The sequence below is a fragment of the Budorcas taxicolor genome, chromosome 11, assembly GCF_023091745.1.
Source record: "Budorcas taxicolor isolate Tak-1 chromosome 11, Takin1.1, whole genome shotgun sequence".
NCBI classification, from domain to species: domain Eukaryota; kingdom Metazoa; phylum Chordata; class Mammalia; order Artiodactyla; family Bovidae; genus Budorcas; species Budorcas taxicolor.
This window is the reverse complement of record NC_068920.1, coordinates 151634009-151645328: the sequence shown is the minus strand read 5'-3', so window position 1 is coordinate 151645328 and position 11320 is coordinate 151634009. Positions and strand designations below refer to the sequence as shown.

Genomic DNA, 11320 nt, shown 5'->3' with positions numbered 1-11320 from the left:
AAGAATTGATGCTTTTGAACTGTGGTGTTGGAGAAGACTCTTGAGAGTCCCTTGGACTGCAAGGAGATCCAACCAGTCCATTCTGAAGGAGATCAGCCCTGGGATTTCTTTGGAAGGAATGATGCTAAAGCTGAAGCTTCAGTACTTCGGCCACCTCATGCGAAGAGTTGACTCATTGGAAAAGACTCTGATTCTGGGAGGGATTGGGGGCAGGAGGAGAAGGGGACGACAGAGGATGAGATGGCTGGATGGCATCACGGACTCGATGGACGCGACTCTGAGTGAACTCCGGGAGATGGTGATGGACAGGGAGGCCTGGCATGCTGCGATTCATGGGGTCGCAAAGAGTTGGACAGGACTGAGCAACTGAACTGACCTGAACTGAACATTCACAGCTAAGACGAAAGTAGTTCCCCATACTGGACACCAGAGGGCAGGAATTTCCAAAGACAATACTTAATCCTAGGCAACTGCTGCTGATGAAAACACTAAAGATGATTAAAAACATTCTTTTCTGAACCTGGAGAGAACTGCATATTTGTAGAAATGTATATGAATTTTGCATAGAAATGAAGATCGCTATAAATATTTAAAGTATGTGGCTGTGAAAAATCAGCCAACGTTAGAACACACTTTTAGTAAATTGATGCTTTTGAATTGTGGTGTTGGAGAAGACTCGAGAGTCCCTTGGACAGAAAGGAGATCAAACCAGTCAGTCCCAAAGGAAGTCAACCCTGAGTATTCACTGGACGGACTGATGCTGAAGCTGAAGTTCCAATACTTTGGCCACTTGATGTGAAGAGCCAACTCACTGGAAAAGACCTTGATGCTGGGAAAGACTGAAGGCAGGAGGAGAAGAGGGCAGCAGAGGATGAGATGGTTGGATGGTATCACCAACTCAATGGACATGAATTTGAGCAGATTCCAGGAGATAGTGAAGGACAGGGAAGCCTGGCATGCTGCAGTCCACGGGGTCACAGAGAGTGGGACACGACTTAGCAACTGAAGAACAACAATAACAACAAAACTGTTCAGAATAAAAGGAGGTTATGCGAGCTAGGTGTTTTAAAGATATTTTCATTGCAAAGGACTGACATTCCCCTTGAGTTGTGTAAATGCCAAAGGGAGGTTCCTGGGAGGCTACTGGAGAGTTCTACTGAATACAAGGGATAGTTGACAGCCAGATAGTAGTACACTGAGGCCGGTTCATACCTGCTTGTCAGAACCTGCTGAGTGCAATACTTCCCTACTCCCTGTTCAGTAACTTCATGTGGTTGCTTGATATCGGCCACAGTGGGACTATTTGCACCATGGAAATCAGCAAACACTAGAAATCAGGGTTTCATCCTCTTCCTTTCCATTTCCGTGTGTGTGTGTTTTAAGGATTGTGTAAAAATTTACTAGCACGTCACTACAATCAGGCCATAAGCAAGAGCCAGGGAAGTACAAGGGCCTCAAGAGTTGAAAACTGTGAACTTCCCCTAAAGGTCTGCAGATACGACCAAGCTCCAACTATCTCCAGACTCAAGGTTTCTTCCTTCAAAACTCTAAATTCCTGGAAAAGAAAAGCCAAATGGCATAGCATCCATTCATGGTTTCAGCAGCTGCACCTTGGAACAGGTTTACTGGAGGATAGATTGCTCTCTGGGGTGGTTCTCAGAGAAGGACATGCTGTTGTGAGCTGCGATGATGTCACTAAAAGTATCTACGACATTTACTTATAGCCGTCTGGCTGTCAATCAGTTCTTTCCAGATATCTAAACTATTCCCTGCTACCAGGATTCAAAGCCATTATGCACAATTCTAGCACAGCCTCCCTCACCTAATCGACCTCAGAAAGTGGAAATGTTAGTCACTCAGTCATGTCCGACTCTTTGCAACCCCCGTGGACTGTAGTCTGCTAGGCTCCTCTGTCCATGGAATTCTCCAGGCAAGAATACTGGCATGGGTAGCCTCTCCAGGTGATCTTCCAGACCCAGGGATTGAACCTGGGTGTCTTGCATTCCAGGCAGATTCTTTACCATCTGAGCCACCAGGGATGAGACGAGTAGACCGCAGAATCCACAGCTAACATCAGAGGGCCAAGCTTCTCAGAGTCTACTGTCTCCAGGTAATAACCATTTTACCTTTGGTTCCTTAGAAAGCCCATCTGACTGTTCTGCAATCTTTAAAATAAATAGTAAATTTAGGTCACATGAGAATTAGCAGTAAAAGACAAGGAAGGAAGAGGGGGAAACATTACAGTAACTCCTATCTTTCCAGAGAAGGAAAAAATAAAAATAAAAGGAGGGAATGATGGTTACCTGCTCAAGAGGACATTTCTTTACTCCAGAATTCAGATGGCCTCTGCTGGTAAGTCTTCTATCAAGGCTAACAACAGTCTTCATCCATCATCCCAGTTTGCTTCAGACCCTTTTAAATGTGTAAAATTTAAAGGTCATAAGAGTCCAGTGGCAGGGCAACTGTCTGAATCATGGACCAGCTGGCGTGCTTTCTCCTGTCTGAGGTCCTAGTGGAAGCTCACTGCTTTTACACTTATCAGACAAGCGGGAGATTGCTGGATACCCTTATGCGTGGGAACACTGCCTCCAAAATTCGAAGTATGACATAGGAGTTATGTCTCTCTTTGGTAGTAGGAGACTTACAGCTGCATTCTGGTTCTCAAACTTGGTTGCTTTCTGGAATTACCTGGAGAGCTAATACTGATGCTTGGTTCCAACCCCAGGAATCCTGATTCAGTTGGTATGGGTGGGTACTGGGACTTTCAAGAGCTTCGTGAAGCACTGGGAAGCTGTCCCTCCACCTAGACTGGCAGAATTTTCTAGGGTAACTGTTTTGGAACCCTGGATTGTATTGAATGCTTGCGTCTTCCAGGGGAGGGCTTGAATGGTAAATTAAGGTTGTTGGTGATAGTGGTTTAGTCACTAAGTTGTGTCTAACTCTTGTAACGCATGGACGGTAGCCTGCCAAGCTCCTCTGTCCATGGGATTTCCCAGGCAAGATACTGGAGTGGGTTGCCATTTCCTTCTCCAGGGGATCTTCTCAACCAAGAGATTGAACCCGAGTCTCCAGGATTGACAAGCAGATTCTTTACCACTGAGCCACCAGGGAAGCCCAGATTAAGGTTAATTGCAATGGATTTCAGCTCTTGGCACATAGCAGCCACTCATGCCCTTCTCCCAGCCATTGGACAGACCGTTGTGCATGTGTTCCTGGAGTGACTTACTCACAGCTTGCGGAAGCCAGGGTGGGCAAAAAGGACCCTGTCTTCCAAATATTGGGTGTCTGTGCTCTGATTGCTTCTGATCACAGAGGTGCAGAGAGGCAAACAATGATGTGCTTCCCATCATTGCTGCAAGTCCCTCCCCCTCCAGCTGAAGTGACTTCCAGGGGACCTTAAAGGGTCCACAACTATCACCTCTCCCTTCATTGTGTTTTCTTTTTCTCCCATTGGTTCTAGATATTAAAGACAAGGACATTCAAAAACAATACATATAAAGGGAAATTAGTAAGTGACCATGAATACCCAGGGAAAGGCTCAGAAAAGACTTCAAAGACCTTACGTTTATAAGTTAGACTGATTCTTAACACAGAGACAGCCTACAACAATCAAAAAGAGCAAAAATAATAATTGAAAGCTGTAACAAAAAACAGCAAACTGCAGCGGAAAGAGGATGATCTGCTCTCCAGAGTTACCACAGGATTTGATTCAAATGTCCAGTTTTCAGTAACAACAGAAAAAAAATCATAAGTCATGCAAGCAAACAGGAAAGTGTGGACCATTCAAAGGAAAAAACAAATACCAACTGTTCCTAAAAATAAAAAAAAAGACTTGATGGAAAATATCCTAGATAAAGACTCTAAAATAACTGTCAAAGATGCCCAAAGAACTAAAGGAAGAGGTGGAAAAATTTAAAAATGAAGTATGAACAAAATGGAAATGTCAATAGAGAGAAGATCTAAAAATAAACCAAAAAGTAATCCAGGAGCTGAAAATTACACCAACAGAAATAAAAAATCTGCTAGAGGGATTCAAAGACAGGTTTGAGGAAGTAGAAAAAAGAATCCATGAACTTGAAAATAGGACTGTGGAAATTATTGTGTCTGAGAAACTGAAAGAAAAAAGATTGCATAAAAGTGTACAGAGCTTAGGAGACGTGTGGGATACTAGCAAGCTGAGCAATATATGCATTGGAAGAGCCCCAGCAGGAGAGGAGAACGTATTTGAAAAAATAACACCTGAAACTCTCCCAAGTTTGATGAAAGACATAACTATAAACATCCAAGAAGCTCAATACACTCCAAGTAAGAGGGGCTCAAAGTGACCCACACCAAGACACATGATAATCAAACTTTTGGACGACAAGGGGAAAATCTTGAAAGAAGCAAGAGAGAAGTGATTCATCACATATGACAGAACCTCAATAAGATTATTGGCAGATTTTTCATTAGAAGCTTTGGAAGCCAAAAGGGAGTCTTGCAGGTTGAAATGAAAGGACGTTAGCCAGTTACCCAAACCTACATGGAGAAATAAAAGATTGCATAAAAGTATACATATGGGCGATTATAAAAGCTAGTATTATAACAGCTGCTTGTAACTCCACTTTCTGTTTTCTACATTGTTAAAGAGACATACACATGCATATATATATTTTAAAATTACCTGTCTAAAACTAGTATTTTTATAACTTTTGTTTGTTTTCTACATTATTAAAGAGACAGATAAATACATATACATATATTTTTAAATTACCTGTCTAAAAACTATTATTATTATTATAACTTTGGTTTGTAACTCCAAATTTTGTTTTCTACATACTTTAAGAGACTAATAAATTTAAAAGAATTATTAGTTTATGTTTTGGGGCATGCAGTGTATAAAGGTGTGTAATTTCATGACATCAGCTGCCACAAGGGGTGGGGACAGAGCTGAAAAGGAACAGAGTTTTGATGTGTCTGGGCTTCCCTGGTGGCTCAGATGGGAAACAATCTGCCTGCAATGCAGGAGACTGGGGTTCAGTCCCTGGGTCAGGAGGATCCCCTGGAGAAGGGAATGGCTACCCACTCCAGTATTCTTGCCTGGAGAATCCCATGGATAGAGCAACTTCTACAGTCCATGGGGTTGCAAAGAGTCAGACTCGACTTTGGTGTGTTTATGAAGTCAAGCTGGTATAAATTCTAATTTGAGTGCTATTACTTCAGGATGTTACATGCAAACCCCAAGATTACCACAAAGACAATGGCTATAGAATGCAAACAAGAGGAAATGAGAAATAATCTCAAATACTTCACTATGGAAAAATCAACTAGACACAAAGGATGACAGTAATGCAGGAAGTAAGGGACACAAAGAAAGCTATAAGGCATATAGCAAGCAGACAGCCAAACGACAGAAGTTAGGTCCCTCCCTATCAGTACTTCACTTTAAATGTAAATAAAAATAAAGGTAAAACATTTATTCTCATGTAGTGACTGGATGAACAATGTCACGGGAAAATCCCTGCCTGAGTGACTAAATAAATGTCTCTGTCTGTTCTTGTGTGTTCTTCTTATATCGTTTCCCTGTTTATTGCAACCGCACCTTCTTAATTGTAAGCCATCTGAAACAATTCCTGAATGGAGATGGGCTTTAAAATAGGTTTCATAACATTTTTATACTGATTCATGCCTCACCACCCTATTTGTCCAACTAAAGAGCATCGCATCCCCTGGTTCCACCACCGCCACCTTCTTACCTGCCTCCCGATGGCCCCCATCTTGGAGAGGTTCTCACAAAAAGAGAAACTTCCCTATGTGAGTAGTGAAGATAACTTCTGAATACAGTTTAACTGTAAGTAAATTTTAATTTCCTCTCTTTGTCACAATGGGTGATTAACATTGATCTACCTTTCATTTCATTGACCTTTCCTTCCACAGTGTCTAATTTCTTTGTAAGTCCACCCGCTAACATTTTTATTTCAAATATAGTACTTTTTTTTTTTTTAAATGAAATAAGTAAAATTCTAGCCTCTTTTATTAGATCTCAGGTCATGTATTCGGCTTAAAAAACAAAACAAAACACAATATATAGTTTCAATTAAGAGTCATATAAACTAAATTTTTCTTCCAGATCTCAAAATGCCCATGGAGAGCCAACTTCCACGATACACGGCACATGGCACATACTTGAAAGCTGACCCCACAGAAATATTAATGTAAGCAAAATACAAATTTGTTTCTCATTACATAAACATCACCTGGGCTTATTTAATCAACACACTTGTTTAAAAAAAAATTAGTCTGTAACCAAAAGCACCATCACGTTTGTTAGGTACCGTTCTTATTCAAATTATACCCCCCCAAAAGCCTAAAAATAACTCAAATCTAGAAATTAGCCCAAGTGCTAAGGCTGCCTATGGCTCTTGCTGTAAAATAGTTGCTGGGTCTGATTTGAATATCTGAAAAGAATGACAGAAATATAGGGTTCTTCTTGATTTCAAGAAAACTTCCCAGAAGGAGGTGGAGGGCCAAGAAATCCACCTGCCTGCTTGGTGGCAGCTCGCGAAGGGGCAAGGCCAAGAATCTTCTGGATGTTCTGTCGAATTGACATGGTACAGAGAATATACAGGAAGATGAAGGAACAGTCTGTGGTGTCATCCCCAAGCAGATTTCGGAGAGACAGTCCTTGGATATAGGACAGGGGGGTGAAAGGGAGCTTTGCCACCACTCTGCCATCAAATATGGAATTAAACATTCCCATTAAGGCAGTAAAACAAAAGTCAATTGCAAACATGGATTTCATTCGAACCATTGACAGATCTCTGTTGTTATTCTTCAGTTTCTCTTCTTGCCGCTCGATTTTCTTTTTTTGTTGTCGACCAGCTGACTCTGTTATTGTTTCCTTCTTCTTTTCCAATTTTTTACTCTGTTTTTCCACTTCTGCCTTCAGTCTCTTGTACTTGTCTGTCCTGTACACTAGGACCCAAGTTATACCTTCGGCAAGCAGAGCCGTGCACACGGAGATAAAAACGATGAGCAGCGTGTCTGCGAACATCGTGCTCATCTCGCGTCGGTTCACTCTCTGCACTCCCACCCTCCAGGGGGGAAGCCCTTGACAGCCAGGGAAAGCGAAGCGAAAACGACTTTCCTAGATTTCAGGACCGCGGAGTAACACACTGACTCTGCTCAAATATAGTACTTTTAAAGTTCTAGTTTTTAATTGCTTTCATTCATTTGCTGATTCCTACCTGTTCACTCATTTTGAACAAGCTGTCCATTAAATGCTCAAACATTTTTTTTTTTTAATAAAAGCTGCTTTAAAGTCCTTATTTACCATTTCCAATGTTTGAGTTATATTGGGGTTCATTTCTTGTCAGTATGTGTCACATATTCCTATCTGGCATTATGGATGGCATGTAGAAATTCTGGATCTGTTATTTCCCTCTGTAGAGTGATGATTTTGGTTTGGACAGTTAGTTAACTGATCTGGACCTAAAGTCCGAAACCTATTTCTATTGCAGGAGGCATCAGTTGAAATTACTCAATTTTTATAGCCTTGTAAATGTTGCTATCTCCTGGGGAAACTGAAGTCTTTCCTATGCATGGACAATTAAATTGTCATCCAAGGTTTTGGTAAGAGTTTCTATGCCAACTTTGGGGTACCTCATTCTGTGTATCCGTTTTTCTGGGATTTCCCTACGCTTTTCAGCCTCCTTAACAACTCTATCCTCTGACTCTTCAAGTCTTTCTATTGAGTTCTAGCCACTTAGCTCTATGTGAATTGAGGGATAACCTCAGATGAAAAGCTGTATAAATGTGAATTTTACCCAATATACTTCCCTCCCTTCAAGGACTGGCATATTTTCAGTCTTTCTCATTTACCTTCAGACACTGATAATTTTATTTAACTTTTTCTTTAAATTTAACCCAGAGCATATGACTATTATATAATATATGGGAGCATTAGTCTGGTATAACGTATTCAGTTGTGATCCAAAAGAGATTCTAATTCTGCACTAATTTAACTAAGTTATCCTCCTTCACCACCTTCTTTTTTTCTTCTAGGAAGAACTGAAATCAACAGAAAATCTCTAACATTGATACAGCTTTTATTTTGTATATGAATCATGTATAAAGTGAAAGTGTTAGTTGCTCAGTCATGTCCAACTCTTTGTGACCCCATGAACTGCATCATGCCAGGCTTCCCTGTCCTTCACTATCTCCTGGAATTTGCTCAAATTTATGTCCATTGAGTAGGTGATGCCATCAAAGCATCTCATCCTCTGCCCCCCTCTTCTCTTTTTGCCTTCAAGCTTTCCCAGCATCAGGGTCTTTTCCAATGAGTTAACTCTTTGTATCAAGTGGCCAAAATATTGAAACTTTAGCTTCAGCATCAGTCCTTCCAATGAAAATTCAGGATTGACTTCCTTTAGGATTGACTTGTTTGATCTCCTTGCTGTCCAAGGGACTCTCAGGAGTCTTCTCCAGCACCACAATTCAAAAGCATCAATTTACCAAGTGTTAGTCACTCAGTTGTGTCCAACTCTTTGAGATCCCATGGACTGTAGCCCTCCAGGATCCTCTGTCCATGGGATTTCCCAGGCAAGAATAGGGGAGTGGGCAGCCATTCCCTTCTCCAGGGGATCTTCCCAATGCAGGGAGTGAATCTGGGTCTCCCACATTGCAGGCAGATTCTTTCCCATCTGAGCCACCAGGGAAGCCCTGAATCCTGTTTGTATTATTTCAGGTAATTGTAAACCATTGGTGAACAATAATGGCTTCCTTATTCTTTTTTTGAATGGTATATTATGATGAGCTAAAGATTTTCTAACTTTGATGAAGTATACTTTATCATTTTTTCAGCTGTTGTTTTCTGTCACCTAAGGGACATTTATCTACCCCCAAATTACAAAGATATTCTCCTATGCTTTTCTCTAAAAGCAAAATACTCTCTGACATAAATCACAGCAGGATCCTCTATGACCCACCTCTGAGAGTAATGGAAATAAAAGCAAAAATAAACAAATGGGACCTAATTAAACTTAAAAGCTTTTGCACAACGAAGGAAACTATAAGCAAGGTGAAAAGACAGCCTTCAGAATGGGAGAAAATAGCAAATGAAGCAACTGACAAAGAATTAATCTCAAAAATGTACAAGCAGCTCATGCAGCTCAATATCAGAAAATTAAATGACCCAATCAAAAAATGGACCAAAGAACTAAACAGACATTTCTCCAAAGAAGACATACAGATGGCTAACAAACACAGGAAAAGATGTTCAACATCACTCATATCAGAGAAATGCAAATCAAAACCACAATGAGGTACCTCTCATGCCAGTCAGAATGGCTGCTATCAAAAAATCTACAAACAATAAATGCTGGAGAGGGTGTGGGGAAAAGGGAACCCTCTTACATTGTTGGTGGGAATGCAAACTAGTACAGCCACTATGGAGAACAGTGTGGGAGATACCTTAAAAAACTGAAAATAGAACTGCCTTATGACCCAGCAATCCCACTGCTGGGCATACACACCGAGGAAACCAGAATAGAAAGACACGTGTACCCCAATGTTCATCGCAGCACTGTTTACAATAGCTAGGACATGGAAGCAACCTAGATGTCTATCGGCAGATGAATGGATAAGAAGTCTGTGGTACATGTACACAGTGGAATATTATTCAGCCATTGAAAGAATGCATTCGAACCAGTTCTAATGAGGTAGATGAAACTGGAGCCTATTATACAGAGTGAAGTAAGTCAGAAAGAAAAACACCAATACAGTATATTAATGCATATATGGAATTTAGAAAGATGGTAACAATAACCCTATATGCGAGACAGCAAAAGAGACACAGATGTAGAGAACAGACTTTTGGACTCTGTGGGAGAAGGTGAAGGTGGGATGATTTGAGAGAATAGCATTGAAACATGTCTATTACCATATGTGAAATAGATGACCAGTCCAAGTTCAATGCATGAAACAGGGCACTCAAAGCCGGTGCCCTGGGACAACCCTGAGGGATGGGATGGGGAGGGAGGGGAGACAGGGGTTCACGATGGGGGGACACATGTACATCATGGCTGATTCATGTCAATGTATGGCAGAAACCGCTACAGTATTGTAAAGTAATTAGCCTCCAATAAAAATAAACAAAATATCTTTTTAGAAAACTTGTTACTTTGGCTTTTATGCTTAGATCTGTAATTCATGTTGAATTAACTTTTTGCATGGTGTGAAATACACACAATAACAGTGATGAGTTGCAAAATTTGGAGTGAGAAAAGCCAAATACAACAAGTGAATCAGTACCATTCTATTTACGTGAAGTTTTAGAGCAGGACTAGCTCAGCTATGGTAATAGAATCGGAAAACTGGTTTCCTGGGTGTGGGAAGGTAGTAACTCCATGGGGCACAGGAAACGTTTTGGGGTTATGGAGATGTTCTTAAAGAAGTTTTTACATACACATGTACATTTGTTACAAATCCAATGAACTGTACACTTACATTGCATGTGTTTTACTTTGTTTAAATTATACACCAGTTAAAACTGTATTATGAACCTTTAAAAAATCCCCAAGGAAAGAAAGAAACTTAAGTCATGTTTTTTTAGTTGGACAAAAGCTAGTCCCCTGGTAATGACAAAGAGAAGCTACTGGCATATGAATTGTTAGAGCAACAATGTCTAATTCTTTCATCATCAAGAGAGAATTTGATGACATCATCAATCACAGGAGACTGAAATAATAAACACACAAACTGGTGGGCATCACAGAACCAATACTTGGTTATCTGATTCACGATTTTTCAAAGATCTCAAAATGTTCTGCCTGAGAACTGTCTACTCTCTTAGGATTCGCTACCTGAATCCCCAAACCACTATACCATAAACATTGTCTCTGAGAAGAGCTGTATAAAATTCCTATGTAATCTTTGTGAAACAAAAGGTAAGAGTTTGTCCTTAATGTCAACCATTGAGTCATATCAAGTTCCTTTTCTGTACACAGAGGATTTCATATTCCTTAGATTAAGTATCACAAAGGAGTTTTGTAAACTTGGCTCAAATTCCAAGGTCAGTATACAAATAATCTAAAAATGATAGTTTAACCACCAGCCAGTGATCTGAATCAATTTTATATTCAAATACTTTCGAGAAAGAGCATATATTTTATGCTGTTACTGATCCTATCACCTTTCTTAGAATGATCTTCATAATACTGTTTAATTAAAATAATTAATTCCTTCATAACTATACAACTTTTTAGAGTCCAATTAAGTATTTTCATAACAGTCCCTTTCTCTGACACCCACCCTGTGAGTTAGGCTTGGAAGTGGCTTTTAT

At 40.3% G+C, this 11320-nt stretch overlaps 1 protein-coding gene across 1 annotated transcript; it reads right to left on the bottom strand.

Moving 5' to 3' along the window:
- Positions 1-6268: 6268 nt before the first annotated feature.
- LOC128056502 (calcium load-activated calcium channel-like) lies at positions 6269-7082 on the bottom strand. Its single transcript, XM_052649280.1, has one exon. It carries the CDS (start codon positions 7040-7042, stop codon positions 6476-6478), a length of 567 nt encoding a protein of 188 aa, XP_052505240.1. The 5' UTR covers positions 7043-7082; the 3' UTR covers positions 6269-6475.
- Positions 7083-11320: the final 4238 nt, after the last annotated feature.